Source organism: Gossypium hirsutum, chromosome A12 (assembly GCF_007990345.1).
Source record: "Gossypium hirsutum isolate 1008001.06 chromosome A12, Gossypium_hirsutum_v2.1, whole genome shotgun sequence".
NCBI classification, from domain to species: Eukaryota; Viridiplantae; Streptophyta; class Magnoliopsida; order Malvales; family Malvaceae; genus Gossypium; species Gossypium hirsutum.
Genome location: NC_053435.1, coordinates 84130189 through 84153551, shown reverse-complemented (window position 1 = coordinate 84153551; position 23363 = coordinate 84130189). Strand labels below are relative to the sequence as shown.

The window sequence follows — 23363 nt, the reverse complement described above, 5'->3', positions numbered from 1 at the left end:
ATGACGTCGTTTTGGAGGGCTATATAAGGCCAATATTTGACAAAAAAAAATAATTTTGAGGAGAGAAAGAAAAAAAGAAGAGAGAAAGAAGAGAAAAGGGAGGGGGGAAGGAAATCCGGCCAGGGGGCCGGTCACCGGCCGATCGTCGGCTGCCGTCCGTCGCCGGCGCCGGCCATCACTCGCGGAGGCTGGAAAAGGTAAAAATTTTCCCTTTTTTATATTTTAATAATATATATATGTATATGTATATATATAAAGAAAGAAAAAAACAAAAAAAAGAAAGAAAAAAGATTCGAAAGAAGAGGAAAAAAATGCAACCTTTTTTGTTTATGTTTCTTTTGTGTTCAAAATTCGGAGGGATTTTTGTATTTTTTTCTTTTCAATCTTAGTAAAAAAATCCCCCTATTTACAATTGGATCTGGCTCTTATAGCCATTTTAAAATAATATTTTAAACCTCTTGCTACTGCTCTGCCTCTGTCTTGGTGTTTGTCTTCTTTTGCAGGGTATGGCCGTTGTCAGAGAAGCATGGTGGGCAGCAGTGGCGTGGTGGTGGTAGTGGCTGGTGCCAGGTCTCGGGCAGAGGCATGCCTAGCATGCGGCGGCCTAGGGTTTCCCTTGGCTGAAAGTTTTGGTTTTTTTTCTGGGCTAGGGTTAGAATTGGGCTATTTGTTATTGGGCTAATTTGGGTATGGGTAGTGGTTAGGTTGGTATTGAGTTGTATTTGGGTTTTAAAGGGTTTGGGTAATTGGGTTGTACTTGGGTTTTATTTGGGTTAATTTAGATGGGTATTAGGTTTATGAAATGGGATGAGATTTAAGTGTGCATAAAATTGGGCTGTGGGTATTTTGTAAAAGGGCCCAAATTTGGCTTACAACAACCAATTTAAAGTGAAAATCATAATTTGGGGATGTTTGAAGCCATTAACTCATTTCTTTTCTATCACTGCAATTAGTTTTGATTAAGTTCATAGGTTTCAAATTGGCTTTGTGGACTTTCAAATTCGCTTTGTGGACTATGTAACAAATATATTTATAAATAAATTAATGTTAAAAATAAATGAGTATTTGATTGAAATAATAAATTTAAAATATTAAAAAATATTATATTTTGAGTTTGAATTATATAAGTTTTTTTTATTTTACATAATTTAAAATAACAAAAAATAGCATCATATTAATATGTCTTGTTTTATAAAATAGAGGATTTTCGATAAATATTCAATTTATTGAAATATAATTAATAAGTGATAGCAACTCAATTAACACTTTAAATATAGTATAGATCAAGGGCGAAGCCAGGGGATTAGCAGGGGCTACAGCCCCCTCCCTTAAAATGAAAAAAAATTCATTTAGTTTCCTTTATAATTTATAAAATTTTAAATTAATAATGGTAAAAATACACTTTGGCCACACAAAATTATAAAAATTTGATTTAATCTTTTAAAAATGATAAAGATATAGGCTAATAAAATGGTGAAATTACATTTTTACAATCATAAAAATATATAATTTAATTCCGCCTCTAAAAAAATTTCTAGCTTCACCCTTAGTATAGATAGATAGAAAGTTCCTCATTCCTTTAATTATAGTTTTTTAGTTCCTCACTATGAGAACTTTTTCATGATATCCAATCAATATATTCATGGATTAGATCGGATAATTATGTATTGTATCAATATCATATATAATTGTTTAAGTTCAGTGCAATTGAAAAATGCACCTTAATTTTTACTCAAATTCACTCATATTCGTACTAGTTATTCTAAACTCTTTTAGGCATACCAATATTATTTTTTAGAATATATATATAATTATTTTTATTCAATCTTTGATAATTATATATCTTTTACTAACATTATGGGTTTTTTTCCCTTTTATTAGATTTTTAAATATAAACAAATTAATACTTTTTTTGAACAATCTCGTTATAAGTTTTGATCATATTTATTTTTATGTTTTTTACACAAGCTTAAAACTACCCATAGCCTTTCCTCAATCCATAAATAAGAGGATAATGCGCTTCAACGTATACGAATTAATGTCCTCCTGTATTGACAACAATGCCTATACTAATCTCATCACTAAACATGTTATCAATTTAGATTTATTAATAAAATTATATAAAAATTATATAAATTAAAATAAAGTAAATAAACTTAATATAATAAAAAGGCTACCTATATCTTTTAACTAGGGGTGGTCCTAGATCTAATCAAGTGGGATTAAGCTTATTACAACTGAGATTAATATGACACATCATACTTAATCTTAAATAATCTAAACCCATTAAAAATTAATTTTTTTAATTCGTTGGTTCTATTTTTATAAACTACTAATTTTATCTTCTTGAATGCCTAAAGTAAATTAATTACTGATTGAGTCTTAGCTCAATTAGTATGAATATTTGTTGTCAATATAGGAGGATGTGGGTTCAAGTACATTGAAGTGCATTATCCTTCAATTTATGGGTTGAGAAGAAGCTATAGGTAGTTTTAAGCATTATGTCAAAAAAAATGATCAGAATTTATAATAAGATTATTCAAAAAAAATCCTACTATTAATTCCCATAATTTATATAAAAAAATCATTTTGGTTTTACATTTAATTTTTCATTTTTTTACCCTTAGATTTGTGTTTTTTATCTAATTACCCAAAAATGAATAGAAAAGTTAACGATTTTTTACATTGTAGACAGCATACACGTGAATTGTCACGTGGATGGCACATTAACAAAGTTAATTGACGTTAACTTTTCCGTCCGTTTTGGGGTAATTTGATAAAAATACAAGTTTAAAGGCTAAAAGAGACGAAAAATTAAATGAATGGCTAAAATAATTTTTTTATTATTAATTTGGAGGGTCAAATAAATCATTATGCCTTTCTAATTTGTTTCTTGTTACAGTATGTGTGTAAATAAGACATTGATACTCGTATGTTATTTGACTCAAAAAATAAAACTCGAATTTATTTCATTAATTATTGAACTAAATTTGAGTCCTAACTACTCGAACTATCAAACGAATCATCACAATACTCAACTTGAATCGCTCACGAATCTAATCAAAAATTTCATTTTTTATTTATATCATAAAATTAGTTTCGGTAGGTAGGACTTTAGCCATGTTTGGTCATATGATTCACATTTGACTTTTTTGAAAATATTGATGAGAGACACGTGATTTTGGGAATTATTTATATATGCATTTTATTAATTGAATTTCTTTTTTCAAAATATTAATTTCGGGTCAAAGCTTACTTTAAATAATTAGACTATGGATGCATTTCAAAAGGTACCATCCAGTAAGTTCAAAATACGAATTATTTCCAATTTTTACATTAATATGTCAGATGACATTAATAATAATAATATGATAGTTTCAAAAAGGTGTCGCTAAATAATGGGCGGCATCCTATTTTTCACATACATTTTTACTTTTTCAAACAAATTTTATATTTTTATATTTATATTTTATAGTTTTATATTAATAAAGAAATTAAATTGTTTTATTTTCATAATTTTATTATTTTTCTTATTTTATAATTATAATTTTTTGAATTTTTAGAATAATGATCAAATTGATAATTTTTTTGGGTAAAATTGACATAAAAATATTAGGGTAAACTACTTAAATAGTCACTCAAGTTTTTTAGTGAGTTCCTATTTTGGTCAACGAAATTTTTTTGATTAATTTCGTCACTCCCATTAAGTGAATTTTCAATTGTAGTCACTTCACTATTAAAATGTACTTGGACACCAAATAGAATGTCGATGTGGCCTTCTTTTGATTGGTGTAATAACAAATTTAGCCTTTAATATTTTACACATTCTATCAAGTTAATTCTATTTCTAAAAAATTAAATATATTTCATCCTCAATGTTCACACATTATTGGCTCGGTCATTGTTCTAAATATTAAAAAAATTATAATTAAAATATATATTAAAATTTTAAATTTTAAAAAATAAAACAATTCAACCATATTTTTTATAAATATTAAAAATTTCGATGACTAAAATAAGAACTCGCTAAAAAATTTAAGTGATTATTTAAGTATTTTACCCTAATGTTTTATATCAATTTTATCAAAAGTTTATCAATATTATTTAAATATTATAAAATTATAAAATTTTGAAAATAAAACAACTTAGCTTGCTTTATTAAATAAAAATGTAAAATATAAATATAAAACTAAAAAATATGTAAAAGAAAAGTAAATGTGCATGTGAAAAAGGAGTGAGGCCTTTGGCGACAGCCCTTTTGAAATTAAAATATTATTTTTTATAGGTGTTGTTGGAAGACCACATCATTTTTTGCAATTCAAAATCACCCATTTTTATAAAATAATTTCTTTCCCACCTCTTTTTCGTAATTAACTTTTTCGTATTATTAACATAAAAAAACCCCGATTCTCCACAAAATTTGTTTATATAAAATTATATTTAATAAATTAATAATGTATAAATCTATATATATTATTAATAAATAAAACAAGCCTCACATGCTTAAAAATAGTTTTTTTAATTAAAATTTGATGTGAATTGAGTTCTAGTTTGGCTGGCACTATTATCGTTGCAATTAGCAATAGTAAAATATTTGAATTCGATAGGTTTCGACCCAAACTCAACTTGTTAGGGTCAGATTTTTTTTTTTTGAAAATTGGGTTCGAGGTGGGTCGAGTCAGGTGAAATTAGAAAAATAATCGAGTTGGGTAGCGGTCAAGTTTGAGGTAAAACTACCCAGCCCTACCCTAGGATATTTACAAAAATAGCCCCTAATATATACATATATTTAGTTTTTGCTTTCAATAAATAAATATATTAAGTTTTAAGTCTAAAATTAAAAAATTAATCTTATTTGCTTCAAAATAAAAAAATTAAATTAAATTCATATCAGGTCGAGACGGAGCCATGCCTCCTATTAAATTTTGGGTTCGAGTTTGGGACGGATTTTTTTTCTTAAGAGTCGAGATTAGGGAGGATTGATCAAGCTTCGTGTTTGAATGTGCTTAAGCAAGTAATATCTTTCATTATAGAATTTTAGGGATAGTTATAGGTAATTTAAGTATTAGGGGTGATATCGGTTCGGTTCTCGATTTTTCATATTATTTTTTTTTTATTTTTTACACTTATTTTGATAAAATAATCTTTGTTTTATGGCTTTTGAATAAGATTTGATAAAATCTCAAGATTTTTTTTCATAAATATTTCTAAAAACCAATAAATTTTTAAAAAATTTTAAATTATTTTTATTATTTTAAATATAAAATATTTATTTTCGTATCATGAAAATTAAAATTATTTATATATTAAATAAAAAAAAGAACTCAATTCGATTTTAGGTAATAACATTCCATATTCTATCTAAATACTTCAATTTTGATGGATTTTTTTTGCTCACCCCTATTAAGTAATGTATAAAAATATGATGTGATAGTTTTTGGTTTATAAGGCACGAGAGAGAATGCTCAGTAGATGTATGTATGGGCTAGGCTGGAACGCAACCCAAATCTAAATTTTTCCAAGCTCGAATCAGAACTCATTCTTGAGTCATTCGATTCTAAAAAAATAATATTTCATATTGATATTTTTATACTTTTATAATTATATTAAAATTGTGGCTCACTTAGAGAATAATTGTTTTTAACTAAACCTAAGTCAAGTCTATAGAGCTATCAAACCAGTTTGAACACCAGATTCATCAAGAAGTTTTAGTGTGAGTTTGGATGTACAGTGCGGTATGTTTGGCTTACGTTTTCTCTCATGTTACAGTATTGTTATAGTATCTAATTTCACCGTCATCGTTATTTTTATACTAACCGCAAGTAAATACGCTGTCTATCCAAACTCATACTTAGTAATAAATACACTTTATGCTTTGGGTTGACGAAATTTATTTAGGTGACCCAAAATACAAAAAGTAGACTGACCAACTTGATCAAATAAATTCCAAATCAACTCAATATTTCTTTATTGCTTTATGATTATGTTTACTCATAAGACATATCATATTCAAAATAAATTTTGTCTAAAATCATGTATTTAATATAATTATATTTAAATTATTTTATATTTTAATGCATCAAAAAATATATATATACCAAGCTTTTGAAAAACATAATGAGTCTATTAACATATACTTAATATGAAACGTGAACCCTCATCCTTAGGCTCTGCTTTCCATGCTTATGCGCCGGAGAGGCTAACAGTAGTAGTACAATATGCTTGAAATTTGCCAGTTAGTATATATTCTTTTTCGTACAAAGTTAAGCCACAAATAGAGAAGGAATATATTAGATGTAGTGGTAAGATATATTACATTTTTAGAGAGAGAATTTGGATTTAAATTTTAGAGAGGATACTGTTAGAAGGGATAGTCATTAATCTCGAAAAATTTATTCATAGATTGTAAAATGAATATGAAAGATACTTTAGTTATACCCCAAAAAAAAGATTACACACATTGCATTCTCAAAGAGAGAACTCACATTCAAGCCCTAAATACGATGTTATTGAGGCAATTGCGAACCCTGAGAAAAATTGTTTTCATGGATCATAAAATGAATATAAACAATACTATGATAATGCCAAAAAAATGAGAAAATATTACAACAACATAATTTAAACTCCTTATTAAGATTTCAGGAAAAGATATTAACCATTGTTCCATATGTTATTAATTTAGGCTATGGTTAATAAATTGTTGAAAAAATAAGTGCTTAAATTAAGTTAAAAAAATCTTATTACTATTATCTAAAATCTAGTCCAATCATTGATATCCCTTATATTTTTCGTAAAATTTATTAGCTTGATATGTTGATTAAACTACTTTTATATGACTCTTTTAAGAAAATTACCATGGTTTTAAAGATTAGACTATGGTTTTGAACTAAAAAAGGGTTTTGAACTAAAAAAGGTAGGAAATGTAATTTTTAGTTCTTTTAGTAGATAGATTAAATCTCAAATGCTGTAAAAGTATAAGGACTAGTAAAAAATTTTGACCTATTATATCATGAAAAAAGACATGTCAGCAGACATAGTTAGTGCCTTATAGTGGAGTTTGACAGATTCCATTTGTTTTAAGGTTTGTTTTTGGGGGGTTAGCTTTAAGCAGCCTTCCTTGCATGCCATAATCCCTCCATTGTAATTATTGGAAGAAAAAAAAAACCCACTTGCCTACCCATTCTCCCCTATACTTTATTATTGTTTTAAGATTTTCTCCCTCTAAAATGTGTCTTCGAGTTTGAAATCCATAGTTATTGTTAGAATTGTTAGGATCGTCCCGAATAAGCAACGAACAAGTAAAAATAGTAGAAGAAATTGAGAAGATGAACACACAAATTTAACGTGGAAAAACCCCTCAAAAGAGGATAAAAAACCACGGGCAAAGATAATTTTACTATAATGGCAAAAGAATGAAGAGTATAAAAGATGGAGATAAAAACTAAACCCCGAAAACCCGAAAAACAAAGAACCCTCAAACGTAAACACAAAATTCTCTGAATGTGTTATGAGTTCTAATCTAATGTGTGACCCAAATTCTAAGAGATTGCTTGCAAGTCAAGTTAAACAAAAATATATTTTCTTTCTAGAAGATTTAGTATTTATTAGTATAATATATTTAGCATTTATTAGTATAGTTTATTTGACTTACTAATTTAGCCTATAAATAGGCTCCTTTACAATCTTAGAATTAAGAGACACCCATTAGATTAGAACTCATAACACATTCAGAGAATTTTGTGTTTACGTTTGAGGGTTCTTTGTTTTTCGGGTTTTCGGGGTTTAGTTTTTATCTCCATCTTTTGTACTCTTCATTCTTTTGCCATTATAGTAAAATTATCTTTGCCCGTGGTTTTTTATCCTCTTTTGAGGGGTTTTTCCACGTTAAATTTGTGTGTTCATCTTCTCAATTTCTTCTACTATTTTTACTTGTTCGTTGCTTATTCGGGATGATCCTAACAAGTGGTATTAGAGCTAGTTTAACTTTCATAGATCAGCCCGGTCAGAGATGGCAGCAACAAGGTTTGAAATTGAGAAGTTCGATGGTGAGACAAATTTCAATCTGTGGCAAGTTCGGATGATGGCAATTCTAGTTCAAAATGGCTTGAAAAAGGTTGTTACAGGGAAAAAGCCTGAGAATCTAAATCAAACAGAATGGGAAGAGCTTGATGAAAAGGCCTTGTCTGCAATCCAGTTGTGCCTCGCGAATACAGTATTGCAGGAGGTATTGATGGAGAAGACCTCATTCGCCTTGTGGAAAAGGTTAGAAACTCTTTATGCGACTAAGTCTCTGGCTAACCGTTTAGTGTTGAAACAACGTTTATTTACGTTTCGCATGAACGAAGGTGAGTTTCTTAAAGATCACATCAGTCAATTCATCACTCTTTTAAATGATTTAAAGAACGTTGAAGTTCATATTGACGATGAAGATCAAGCTATGATATTATTATGCTCTTTACCCTCTTCATACAAGTCTTTCAGGGAAACCCTGATTTATGGCAGAGACAAACTCTTGTTCGAAGATGTGAAGGGTCATTTGCTGAGTAGAGACAAACTCGACAATGAGTTTGATTTGAATAGCAAAGCAGATAGACAAGCTTCCGTTTGGTAGCATCAAAGAAACGAGACAAAAGGTGTCGCTATTGCAAAAAGTTAGGTCACGTCAAAGCAGATTGTTATAAACTGCGAAATAAAAGAGCTGCTGAGAGTAACGAGGAAGATGTAGCTGGTGCTAATTTGGTCGATGAAGGCGGTGATGATTTCTTGTTAGTGTCAACGAGCGATAACTCCAAGCTTACATCTGAGTGGATCCTAGATTCAGGATGTTCTTTCCACATGTGTCCCAATAGAGAATGGTTCTCCACATACAGTTCAGTTGAAGGTGGAGTTGTGCACATGGGAAACGATTCATCTAGTAAAATAATCGGTATTGGTACTGTTAAAATTAGGATACACGATGGGACGATTAAGACACTCTCAGATGTCAGGTATGTACCTGATTTACGAAAGAATCTCATCTCCTTGAGTATTTTAGACTTTAAAGGATGCAGAATCAACATCGAGTCGAGCAACATTAAAGTATCTCGTGGAGCTCTCGTTTTGTTAAAAGGTAAAAGAACCGGCAGTCTTTATATTCTGGAAGGTTCTACAGTGACCGGTGAAATCGGACGTCCCTCGTCCGTTACGGAGTCAAAGTCAACTCATTTGAAGCGGAGGCAACTTGGTCATAGAAGGGAAAAAGGTATGACCGTTTCGTTGAAGAGAGATTCTCTTTTGGATGCAGGTTTTGAAAAGTTAGGGCACTGTATTCGTGAAAATTAGACCCGGGTTAGTTTTGATTTGGCAGTGCACAAGTCGAAAGCTAGAAGTCTTCCAGCTTCTAAGCATAGATTCGACTCAGTTAATTCCCTGCATAGTTCAAGATAGGCCCGTGGCGGGTTTTGGCAAAGATGGCATTGAAAGAATTCGTGTCAAGGTGGAGATTGTTAGAATTGTGTGACCCAAATTCTAAGAGATTGCTTGCAAGTCAAGTTAAACAAAAATATATTTTCTTTCTAGAAGATTTAGTATTTATTAGTATAATATATTTAGCATTTATTAGTATAGTTTATTTGACTTACTAATTTAGCCTATAAATAGGCTCCTTTACAATCTTAGAATTAAGAGACACCCATTAGATTAGAACTCATAACACATTCAGAGAATTTTGTGTTTACATTTGAGGGTTCTTTGTTTTTCGGGTTTTCGGGGTTTAGTTTTTATCTCCTTCTTTTGTACTCTTCATTCTTTTGCCATTATAGTAAAATTATCTTTGCCCGTGGTTTTTTATCCTCTTTTGAGGGGTTTTTCCACGTTAAATTTGTGTGTTCATCTTCTCAATTTCTTCTACTATTTTTACTTGTTCGTTGCTTATTCGGGACGATCCTAACAGTTATAAAGTGAATTCTTATATATAGAAAGTTTTGAATTCGAATTGATAGAAAAATACCTTAAAGTGATAAAGTCTCGAAGAATCAACGATTACATTATTAGACTATGCTTTCCACACCAAACAATGCGATCCGGCCTATAAGGTAGTGGTATGGTACTTAATTGTGACACTTTTACCTTATCTTTTTGTAATAACAGGTGTTTTCATCTGTTTACGATTTGAGCACGATATTGTTCAAGTTGAAATAGTATTCAAGTAAAGTTCTCCCAACAATATCGATTCTAGAATTTGAACTTGGTCTAACACTTCACTATTTTTAATAAGAAACAAATCACTCTTAAATTATGTATTTAATAAGTCTAAAATTCTAATCGATGACAAAATTTGAATCGTTTGATAGATTTCTAATCAATCCATGTTGATTGGAGTGAATTTTTTTTTTTGAAAAGTTGATGTGGGGTGGGATCTTTGTTTTTGAATAGTGAGTATGGTGTGATTATAGTAATTGCTTGCCCCACCCTATCCCGCTTACTATATAAAATTATCATTTTACCTATATATAAAATAATTAAAAAAGGTTAAAATGTAATAATGTGTTATTTTAAAAACCATATATTTTTTGTTTAATTTTTTAAAAATAATTATATTTAAATACTAATATGTCTTTAAAAATATTAAAAATATTAAAAATAATTAGTAAAAATTAAATTGAAGCAAAGTTGGGCAAGGGATGGAACATAGCATGCTAACTATAGAATAATAATGAATTTAGCAATATTGATACAAGGATGAATAGGTAGTGAAGATGAGCGATCCATCCTATTTTGGACAAAGCAGAGAGTTACCAAATAATGTGGTCGGAGTTACCAAATAATGTGGTCGGAGTGGAAAGAGAGGAGAAGATGATGTTGAGGTAAGTTGAGAAAAGAAAAGGTAGAAGTTGCTTGTCCCCTATCCTTAGGCCCTGGATCCTTATTCCAAGGTTTCACATGTTGTGTTATTATTGTTTAGAGGCAAGTAGCTTTGTGTCATGAGTTAAGTAGAGTGACATTATAATGTGCCTTGAATCATTTTAGATGAAACGAGATAGTTGAGACCTAATGTGACAGTTATCAAGTCCCCGGAATAGCTACTCCTGAGCTTGGCCGCCCAAACTATGATGGGGGGAGTGTAAAACTAAAGGTATACTTCAAATGTGTATGTTCTTAGAAAATAAAAAAGAAAGGTGAGACATTAAGGATAGAGGCCATGCAACGACCTCCCACTTTTACAGAGCACTTAAAGGGGAGTCAACAGTCTATACATATACTCTCTACTGGGTTCCTTATTTATGATTACAGTAGCTGCTGCGCGTGCTGTAAGCCATGGACACCCTTGTCTCTCCACTTTTTAATACCCACGCTAGCTTAGCTTTCTATATTAACCCAAAACAAAAAGAATATATGTGTGTGTGTGACAAATTTAGGGTTGTTGAAATTTATCCACTTGCGCTATTGATTATTCTCTAATTATAGGGTTTAGTATAATATTGTATTTGGATTCATCTCGTCTACTACACTGACTTTTGCAGTTTGATTTTGTATTGTTTACCAAAGCTTTTTTGTCCTTAAGACGCATGAACAAGTGGATAGTGGAATATTCTTGTATTTCTAATTCTGATAATAGGCAAAATGAGAGTTTTTTAAACTTTGATTAGCATTGATTAGGATAATATTAACTTTTTTGGATAGATTACACTCCATACCACTAAACTATTAATAAATTTATATTTTAATAGTCACTAAATTTCTAAAGGTTATAAAATAATTATTGAACTATTCAAAAATTTTCATTTAAGTCATTGGGCTAAAAGTTGCTATTGTATGGCCTTCTCTGTTTGCACCACTTGCACCAATTGAAAGCTCTCATTCTATTCTCTTCTACTGTTCAATTTTTTTCGTGAAACAATTTTGAATGTTGAGAATTTGCTAACTAAAATTTAAGCAGCTTTCTTCTCAAATCTTTGACTCTAGCTATTAGATCAACTTGGATCTAAGATACTGTTCTACTCATCGATGGGTAATAATCTATTGTCCGATCATTAAATCATCACTTAGAACTAGCTAGTGAACTTTAAAAAAAAACTTAATTGCCCAATGAATTAAACAAAAATTTTTCAATAGTTCAACAGCTTAAATGAAACCTTTCAGATAGTTCAGTGATCATTTTATAACTTTTTAAAGTTGAAAAGACCATAATATAAACTAATTAACAATTTAATCCTTAGATGTAATTTACCCAAAACTTTTTATGAATAAAAAAATTTCACTTCATTTTTTTAAGAATTAAAAAATTTTAATTCTAAACCTTGATCTTAAAACGTAAATCTTAATTTCAACCTTAAAGTTTGAACCTTAAAACCTAAACTATTATATCTAAATTCCTAATCTTTAAATTTAACCTCTAACCCTTAACTCTAATAGATCAAACCCTAAGCTTTAATTTTTAATGTACTATTATTATCAATTAATTATTTATTTATTTAATTAACATAATTAGGTTTAAAATATTGTTAAGCATAATTAAAATGACGATACATGTTGTATGATAATAATTAAGAATACGTAGAGTCATTTATTTAACATGACAATACAATCAATAAGTGTTGGGTATAGTGATAAGGTACATTGTACTCCTAAGAAGAAAATGCATATTCAAATCTTGAGGACAACATTATTGGAAGCAGTAGTCACGAACCCTAAACATCAATTATAAAATGAACTTGAAAAATACTAAAAACAAATTATTTAATAGTTGAAGCAAGCTAGAAAATTCGTTGAACCAATTTTCTCTATTTTTTTTAAATTTTTTATGAATTTTTAAATTAATCTAGAGAAATTGATCGGACAAATCAAATTAAGAACCAATGCTCTAACCAATTTATTTACCGATTTAATTCTGATTTTTTTTCTATTCCTTTTAATGCACCACCAAACTTGAAGTTCTCATTGTCAAATTTCCATGCATGACACAGCTTCCAGAACATGCATGAAAACCACTCAAACCATAACATGTATGTATGTATGTACGTATAAGTTTGCAAGAATGCAAACTAGAAATGGAAATTAATACGGACCAATAATCCATATAGTAATATCATAAAATTATTAATTAGAAACACAATCCATAACATCTCTTTTAATTATATTAACATATATATAATACATGTATGTAATGAAGCTAATATACATTAAAATGAAGGGTTTCTGAATCATCAGCAATGATCCATATCCTTATTATCCAATATAGATCGAGGAACACCCTCTCGCAAGCAATAAACAGGTGGTATCGTTAGTGTTTCCAACTCCCCATAAGCATTCCAACAAAATGGGTCCAATACTATATCTCCTTGAGCTGGAAGTAGCTCGATATCCGACAACGTAATATTCGTACAAGGAACCGAATCACTGCACCCAAAATGCATCGGTGGGCTTCGGGTATCGTACGTCCCTTTGATCCCTTCATAGAGTATGTCCGACACATAAACGGCGGACGTTTGGTTCAAGCAATCTTTAGTAAGGCAATAGAATTGATCGATTATAATCGGATTCCTAACACTTATCATATGAATGTTGCCAAACATTATACCCGAAACCGCCCCGGACCCACCTTGCCATGTCTTGATCCTAACGCCATTATCCGATACCTTAATCACCGAGTCTCGAACGGTGACATTGTGTACACAGGCTTTAGAGTTGTGGTTACCTAAACTTCCGATACTGATTCCATGACCTGGTCCACAAGTAAGGTTCCGAATATCGACATTGTAACATCCCGATCCAATTGATACGCAATCATCACCTGAGAAAAGCAAAGATCATTTTAAGATTTAGAGAAACGAGAGTTTAGGGATTGAATTTTATATATGGGGATCATTGAGCAAATATACCATTAGAGATAACTGAATTATATATTTGAACACCATTTGTGTTGGCAATGTGGATGCCATCAGTGTTGGGACTAAGGGCTGGAGCTGTAATATGAAGTAATTCAACATGCACATTTTGGCAACCATCGAATCTGAAATGGAATTGGGGACTATCCTTAACTTTAAGTCCTTGGACTGTCAAATTGGAGCTCATGAAAAACCTTATTGCCTGCACCATAAATTTGATAACCATGTCAGCGTACAGACACCAAAGTTAAATTATAAATTTTTTATTTGTATTAATTTATAATTTTATTATTTTTATAAGAATTAAATTATAATTTTATTATTTTTAGAGAGTTAAAATGGAAATTTACCATAAACTTTATATATTTTTAAAAGGCTTAAAAGAAAATTTATGAAGGTCAGCCCCTTGAGTTAAAATTTTCATTGTTACGTCTACATATCATAAGTACCTCATGTCGAGGTACAAAGAATAATTTTTTAAAAGTAAAAATAGATGAAATTTTTAATATATGAATCAGTTTGCTCTTTGATTTAATGAAAGGGATAAATTTGTCTATTTTTTCAATAAAAAAGAAAAATGCAATTTGACTTCTAATACATGTGCCTTTATAATACTTTTACCAGTCTAACTTGACTATACTTTAAATTGATTATACTTTAAATTTAATCGAGACTCAGTAGGATTAAAAGAAGGGGAAAATGAACCTAAAATAATTTAAAGTGTGACAACTTACGACGGGGCTATCACAAGGTCCAGGCAAAGTTGTTCCATTTATTCCCTGCGCAGTCGAATTTCAAAAGATGATTAATAAACTTAAGTGACGAATAAGTTAAAAACTGAACTTAAGTGACGAATAAGTTAAAAACTGAATCTAAAATTTAGGGTTAAGGGTTTAGTATAATAATAAAAAACCTTGTGGGGCTTGCAAGGGAGATCCCACCATTTTTGACCTCTACCATCAATGGCACCACCACCTTGAAGAGACATTTGATTAACTCTGTAAAAGACCAACCACTGTCGCTTGCTGTTATTCTTTGGCCATTCCTCGGGTCCATCAGGTGGCATCAGTGTACCATCAATCTTCACAACATGTACCCCATCATCAAAATCCTTTTAAAAAAGAGACTCTGACAATAAGAACAAAACAAGTATAATGTTCAATACCTGAAACACTAATCCACCTTGACAAGGACCTGTAAAAATTGTGGACTGAATCATGAATGAAAAACCATTGGGAACATAGATGGTTGATGATGAATTAACTTGACAAGCAGTGTCCCATGCCATCTTGAATGCATTTGTGTCGTCGGTTACACCGCTGCCTATCGCCCCGAATTTCCTTACGTCGAACACTTCAGTAGAAACACCGGAGTTTTCGTCGTCAGGTGGACCGGAGGGCTCGGGTGCAAGTGCAATGGAAGGCTCATGGGGTGCTGAAATTTCAGGCATTTTATCATGGTGAGAATGATGCTTGTGTTTGGTATGGTGATGATGATGATGCCATCTACCTTGGGTTGAAATCAAGAAGCAAAGCAAAGACATCCAAAATATAAGTAGAGACACACAAGAATACTCCATTTTTAAACCAAAAAGTTTAGACCCCCCCCCCAAAAAAAAAAAGCTCAAATTTTATAGTTACTTCAAGAACTCTAGAGCAACTTGTTTGCATGGTGGATCTGAAAGGCTGAATGAATCTATATATATAGAGAGAGAGCAGTGTATTATATAAAACAGATAGTGGGAAAAAAAGTATTAAAGAAAAACATGAGCAACTTTAAATTATTTTAATGGAGTTTTGAAGGAGGAAACCGACCAATGTACATATAGGTATTGGTGGTGGTGGTGGTGGTGGTGGTGGAGTTTGCAGATAAGCCCTCCCCCCATGCAGTACCCCATGTTCTTCCCATAACTTTGTTTTTTCACTTTTTATTGGTCACCAATCAATGTTTTAATTTAACCCTAAGAAATTAATTTATGAAACATAAATTATAAATAATCCCTTATGTGAGTGGAGCATGCATGGTTATCGAGAACCTGTTGGTTCAGAGATGGAAAACTGAAAAACACAGCTTAAATTCCTACATAATGTGAGACGTTTACAGAGGAATCTAATGTTTTAAGCAATGGCATATGCGGATTAACTTCACTATTAAAAATTAATATAGTTGATAAAATAACTATACAATTACACATACAGAAGTGCTCTTGTTTGATAGTTCCACCTGGCCAACAATATGAAAGGTAAATCTGTTCGTATGGTCGGTCAGGTTTGTTGCCATATGCATATCGAATGGTCCTACTTTGATATTCTCTTTATTTCGTATGGTCGGTTAGGTTTGTTGCCGTGTGCATACCGAATGGTCCTACTTTGGCATTCTCTTTATTAAGGTTGTTCTAAATTATTATGCTTTAATGGTCAATCGATAGTCTCCACAAAAGATCATAACGTATGATCTCTAAAATAACTCAAATAAGAAACGCAAAAAAATTAAACCATAAATTTATTGATTAAATTAATTCTTTTTAAGTTTTTTTAACTAAACTGATCAAACCGGACCGATTATTCTACCCCTCGTACCCCAATCCTCCCTTGCTGAGTAGTGATGCTAGAACCTTGGTCGGTTATGGCGTAGCCACAAGGCATATGCAGTGAACCCTGCTTGAAAGGACCATGATTTCAGGGGGCGGTGGGCCACTAGTTTAAGGTGCCCAAAAACAACAACCACCCACTAACTCCCCCAAAGTACCTTTCTCCATGCATATGTGCCCCTTTTCTATTGAATCATATTTTGTCTATATGTATATGATTACGAAATAAAACAGCTTGTTTTTTTTTTAATTGATATGAGGCTAATAAGAAATTGATATAAAAATTTTAGGTAAACAACCTAAATAGTCATAGTTGTTATTTTAGTTACCGAAATTCTTTTTTGTTTATTTTGTCACTTAAATGAATTTTCAATTCTAATCACTCCACCATTAATTTATATTTGGTCACCAAATAGAAATTCGATGTGGTATTCTTTTGATTAGAATAATAATAAATCTAGGCTCTAATATTTTACACATTCTATCAAGTTGATTCTATTTTTAAAAAACCAAAACATTTTGTCCTCAACATTTACATATTATAAACTCGGTCATTATTCTAAATATTCAAAAAATTAAAATTATAAAATATTAATAAATAAAACAATTCAACCATTTTTTATAAATATTAAAAATTTTGATAACCAAAACATAAACTTGTTACGAAATTTGAATAACTATTTAAGTAATTTACCCTAATATTTTTATGTCAATTTTATAAAAAATTTATCAATTTGGTCATTATTTTAAATAGTCAAAAAATTATAATTATAAAATATTAAAAAGTATATAAAATTATGAAGTTAAACGAACATAGCTTTTTTATTAAATAAAATAAAATTATAAAAACTATAAAATATAAATATAAATATAAAACTAACAAAATGGCATGTGAAAAAGGGGTGCCGAACTGCCGATCCCTTGTTTTGCTACACTCCTTTTGGAATTAAAATATTTTATTTACATTAAAATATTATTTTTATAAATAATGTTACTGATAAATTAACGATACTATTTTTTACTATTTACAATAACTTATTTTCGTAAATAATTTATTTTTCCACCTTTCAGTATTATTAATTTTAAAAAGCATAAAAGGTGCCCCCAAAATCAACGACCACCCACTAACTCCCCAAAGTACTTTTCTCCATGCATATGTGCCCCTTTTTTATTGAATCATATTTTGTCTATATATGTGATTACGAAATACAACAGTTTGGTTTAAATTTTATTATTATTATTGATAAGAAATGTACAGAATATGCTTTTATTTATTTGTTAAGGATTTTAAAGATTCCTAGAAAAGGTTGTAGTTGTGTTGCGTAGCCTTGGAGAATTAAAATAGGGTGAAGTTACGCCGAGACATAACATGACAACACATTATTACTCGACATGACTTGAGGATTCAACTTCCAAATGATGCCTACATACCTTGCTTTTACAACTTAGCTTTGCTTTTTGTACATCCTCAGACTTGGCTACTTCATACACCTACCCTTTCCTTTCTATTTCAACATCATATCATTTTCATTTTGAAATTATTTTGGGTTTATGTTATTTTGAAGTCTTCTAACTTATTCGGGTTTTATATTTAGGGACATACTTATTTTTAAATTATTTTTCAATTTTTAGATCATTTTTATTTTTATATTATTTTGAGTTTTAGGTTTGTTATCAATTTATCATATTAAATCGTTTCACATTTTAAAAATTATTTGGAGTAAGAGTTATTCTCATTTTTAAATTTATCAAAAGAAACCATTTCTTTCAAGTTATTTGTTTACATCATTTTATGTACCAAAAACTCATTTTCAAGTTCAGATTAGATGAATTTCTTGATTTATGATCGAATAAAATGGGTTTCTTGATTCAACTTGGAATTGACAAGATTTTTTTATTTTTATTTTTTTGTTGTTGTTGACAAGCATCATCTAAAAATAGGTGCAAGTAAGGCCGAAAACTCAATGGTGAACCCAAAATTGATTCATTTCATGCTATCATCTTTATGCCAAAAACTCTTAATTTACAACCTCTACCAAACCCCTAAAAAAACATAAATCAATTAAATTATACTAATAGGAAATTACATTGAAACCAACAAATATATTGTTACAATCTGGTCATAAAAGGGTCAACATTACTCATTAAGGTCTTTAAGGGCAGATACTCAAGTTTTGTTTTTTCTACAAAAGGGAGAAGAAAAAAAGAGAAAGAAAAAGAACATAAATATTGATAGAAAAAAATATTAATAAAGGGAACAAATAAACATTAACAAGGCTTCTTTATCATATAACTGAAACAGGCTTACTAACTACTTTTTTTCAACAATAGCCCATGATTTCTGCAAGGAGCAGACATCAAAGATTTAAGCAGAAAGGAATTATATTATTCCATTATAATCCAATGAAGGAACATTGCTTTTTTGCATGTTCCGGGATCAGCTTCGGTAACATATCCGTAGGAACTCCCTTCAGTTCTGAAAAAAGGGGAACAATTCTCATCAGTTTGACAAGAAATTAGTTAAAATAGTAGAGAAACATCGATGTTGTATTGGTTAGGGTCTGTTTTACCGTGAGGCTTAAAGTTGAACAGTGGGGGAAGAAATCGACCGTTAGGTAGGCGGGTGTGAGGATCACGTAGCTCATCAAAGAATGGATGAACCAAAGCCTCAATCTGTGTACAGGAAATAAAAGCACTCATCGTAAGACAGCACATTAAAATGCAAATAGTAAGCTTGACCTAAAGATAGCACCGTGGGAATTTCATAATCGAATGAAAGCACAGCTGATACTTACAGCTGTGCTACGCAGATTTGGAGAGTACTGCAATAGTCGTGAAACAAGATCCACAGCTTCCGGAGGCATACGCTTATGAAATATCTGAATACCGATGATACATTGATCAATACCATATGTTGCATATAATTCTCAACAAGTAAACAAAATGACGTGATCCAGTTACCTTGTGCCATGGGTGAGCTTTAATTTGGGGGAATTTGAACTCTGTATAGTTAGGATTCATGCACTTGATTTCTTCTCTTGTTGGGGTACCTAGAACCTGTTGCACCAAACCACATAAATCAGAAAAGGGAAGAAAAGCATAATGGAGCAATAGGCTACATAAAAGCCACCATCCATCATGTTTTACCCATTAATTTTTCCAATAACATCATGATAAAACTATTATTGATGAGAATATTGAACTAAAATGTACCTTAATAATTTCAACAAGCTGGTCTACTCCACTCTCACCAGGAAACAGAGGCTGGAGTCACAAAAATAGTAGTTGTTAAGTAATATAAAGGGAAAATGCATATAAATAAGCAAAAAATATATGCAAGGAAACATGTACCTGCCCAAGCAATAGCTCAGCCAAAACACAGCCAGCAGACCAGATGTCAATGGCTGTGGTGTATTCAGTTGCACCAAATATTAATTCAGGTGCTCGATAGTACCTAGAACAGATGTAAGATATGTTTGGTTCCCCTTTCACCTGACAAAGTTAAAATCAAAATTAGGCTCACGAACAATAAGGTAGTGACTGAAGAAGCGACTAGACAAAAAATTGAGATTCTATCATACATACCAAAACTTTGGCACTTCCAAAATCACACAGTTTTAGCTGATGAGTGTGCGGGTTGACCTGAAACAGGAATCATTGTATTAATAAGAGTAGGAATTTTAGTTTATATGTACAAAATGATAAGCAGATAAGATTGGAAACCTAAGTTACTCCTCAAAGTAAATAACATGACCTATAGCGTCATGACAAGGGACGTCATGGTGGCAATATTGTTAACCGAATTTATTGGTGATATAAATGCCTCAATAACCTTACAGATCCTTTCTGTTTAAAATTATGAGATCCAAAAGCTCTTCAGCTTAAGTTTCCAGTTTCATGTTACAATGTAGTACATAGATTCTTCAGAATGCTGGATTGTATCTTCCCTTTCCAAACTACAAATGATCTTTTTGGATTTATAATTACGGTGAACCACCAAACTATTTCCAGGCAATGCTTGTCCGGCAATCATTTAAGATTTTAAAACTAATAAAGCTGTAGTAACTGCCAATGGAAAGCGTTTAGCAAGTTGTTTGGACATACCAATAAATTTTGTGGCTTTATGTCCCTGTGGCACACACCAATACTGTTATGAATGTAAGCAAGTGCTCTACAAATCTGCATTAAGACCAAAACAAAACCAATTTCATGAAAGGGTTTGCATATTACTGTATCCCGGATTCTTGTTACCATAGAGAAAAAAGAAGGTAGAAATAAGATAGCAAAAGTGAATATTTTAACCAAGCTGATACCTGGTAAAAATAGAGTTTAACATATATCAGTGGCATCCTTTGGTTCATCTTATTATAATGCTTGATAACTCGGTGGACAGTCTCCGGAACATACTCAAGCACCAGGTTAAGATAGAGCTCATCTTTTTCAGTAGTTGAAAAGAAACAATGCTTCAGAGAGACAATGTTGGGGTGGTCTAGAAGACGCATGGTTTGCAATTCACGGTTCTTGTATCTCTTGTCTTGAAGAACCTTCTTAATAGCAACAGTTTCGCCTGTCTCTAAACATTTAGCCTGATATACAACATATATAATTTAGTACAAAACCTAAAACTCAAACTTAAAATATGAAAATATGAACATATCTTCAAACCAAGTAAGAAATGGATGAAACTAATGTGTACCTGAAACACTACCCCAAATGATCCATGCCCAACAACACGTTCGGCCATATAGCTTATTGTCTGAAAATGAAAGAAAGATTAAGTTAGAAAACCATCAAACATCCAAAAACCCGACCCTATAGTTTTCAAGGAGAAAATTATAAAACTAACCTGTTTAGGCTGGCCATTTTTACCCCCAATAGTGGTGACAATAATATGCCCAGTTTCGGTTCCGTTACCATCAACTATAGTTGCTTCCACTTCCTACAAATAGTAATAGCTTTTATAAAACCGAAAACCGATCCGGAAGATCAAACAACCAATTAATGGAATCAAAGCAAAGAAACCATGAAACCAAATCAACATACCTTGTCATCCCTAATTTTCATATCATTCATTTCATGAGGTAATCTATCAACACCAACTGCATTCCCACTAGGTTCTCTTAACCCAGAAGTAGGCGCCATACCTATAGAAGCCATCGGACTAAACTAAAAAGCAAAAAACGATAATCTCACAGATCCTCAGTCGAATATCAAGCTCCTTTTAAAAACAGCCCCAAAAAAACTCAAAAAATTACCTGTAAACACATAAAAAGAAATGTCAACGTTTCATCCTTACATAAACCAACAATACAGCTTTGAAATCTCTAATCCTTAGAAGAAGAAAAAATTTTAACGCAAAATTTTTCCAAAAAAAAACATATTAGCTACAGATTTTGCATAAAATGAAATCAAACGCAAACCGTTATTCTTCCTTAGTACATTAACTATAGCGCTTTAAGTTCATTATAGATGTTTCCTTTCCGGCAGGGCGGAAAAAATCTAACCCTAGAAGGAAAGATGGATCTAAGATTAAGTAAAGATCAAGCAAAAAAATTAACAAAAATTTTAAAAATTTTCGATCTAACATCAAAGCAAGGAAACCATTAGATTCACAACCAAAAAAGAAAAAAAGGTATGGATGAAATTCATTACCGAGCGGGTCAAGAAATCGGTACGTACTGAGGTGGAATCACGAGAGGGAAAATACGGGCAGGGAATTCGGATCTTAAAACGGATCTTTGAAGTTGCGGATAAAGATCGTCGTTTATGGAAGATTTTTTTTTCAGAGAGGAAGTTGATTTTTTTTTTTTTGGGGGGCGGGGAGGGGAAGAGAGGAGGTGTTGGTTGGTGGTATTGTGGTTGATGACAGTCAAAAGAAAGATTTATATTTGTTTTTTAATTTTCATTTTTACAATATTTATTTTGCTTTTTCTCGGTTTTCAACAGTAAAGTAGGGTCTTCCTTTTTGACCGTTCAAACTTCGAACACAGTGTGTGGGCCTCACTTTCAACTTTCTCTCCCTTTCAAGTTTTGAATCCAACTGTTCCCACCACCGCATATATTATTTACTCTAATATTATTTAAATATTGGTTTGATTGAAATGGTAATATTACGTATCATTTCGGTCTTAAATTCTGTTCAGTCAATATCGATTTGTATTCATGTATATTAATTTACATGATTGGTATAAAATTTTAAATTAATTTTATTTTTTTATATTATTATTTTGATTTTTCAATATTGTTTAAATTGAACGAGACAATTCGAAGAAAGTTATTATACCAATTAACCCATGAGTTAGGAGGTTAAATTGGGAATTTTAATATTTTTATCGTCGAACTGATAACTTAATTAGTTTGTCCATCCATCCAATTATGAAAACTTTAAATTTTTTTATAATTATATTTAGGGTGTGTTTAATTAACTAAATTTTAAATTAGTTTTGTAATAAGATTAAGAGTGAAATATAAAATTATTTTATTTAGCTGAATTGATAGATTCGTCTAGAAAATAAATTTACCTAAAAACAAATTTTATTAATTTGTCCTTACTCTAAAATTTTTGTTTTTATAAGTTCAACAATTTTTACTCTTATATTTGTCATAAAATTATAATAACTTACGAAATTCATTTTAAGTACACCTTGATTTTATCATAAAAATTAAATTGAATAATTTAACCAAAATATCAACTCAATTATTAAATTATATAAATACTCATTCTTTTAAAATATAATTAATATTATCATTACGATGTTTTTGTTTTTTAAATAAAACAATTGAAACCATTAATAAAATTGGTAACGGATCATTAACAATCAATGCAATAAATTGCAAAACAGTATGAATATAACGGGTAATTTTAGATTTCGCCCAGAATCTTACATAACTTAAAAAAGTAGTCGTAA

The 23363-nt window shown here is 30.8% G+C and overlaps 2 protein-coding genes across 2 annotated transcripts; both read right to left on the bottom strand.

Moving 5' to 3' along the window:
• Positions 1-13100: 13100 nt before the first annotated feature.
• Positions 13101-15742, bottom strand: LOC107938494 (polygalacturonase At1g48100). The gene is made up of 5 exons (XM_016871669.2): positions 15031-15742; positions 14779-14946; positions 14600-14644; positions 13860-14067; positions 13101-13771 (listed from the first exon to the last, which is right to left on the bottom strand). The coding sequence occupies exons 1-5, from the start codon at positions 15442-15444 to the stop codon at positions 13185-13187; spliced, it is 1422 nt and encodes a 473-aa protein (XP_016727158.1). The 5' UTR covers positions 15445-15742; the 3' UTR covers positions 13101-13184.
• Positions 15743-18522: 2780 nt separating this feature from the next.
• Positions 18523-22365, bottom strand: LOC107922663 (shaggy-related protein kinase alpha). The gene is made up of 13 exons (XM_016852796.2): positions 22108-22365; positions 21499-21710; positions 21302-21394; positions 21152-21211; positions 20769-21041; positions 20560-20634; positions 20041-20097; positions 19807-19947; positions 19669-19719; positions 19417-19512; positions 19251-19334; positions 19026-19128; positions 18523-18931 (listed from the first exon to the last, which is right to left on the bottom strand). The coding sequence occupies exons 2-13, from the start codon at positions 21610-21612 to the stop codon at positions 18849-18851; spliced, it is 1230 nt and encodes a 409-aa protein (XP_016708285.1). The 5' UTR covers positions 21613-21710; positions 22108-22365; the 3' UTR covers positions 18523-18848.
• Positions 22366-23363: the final 998 nt, after the last annotated feature.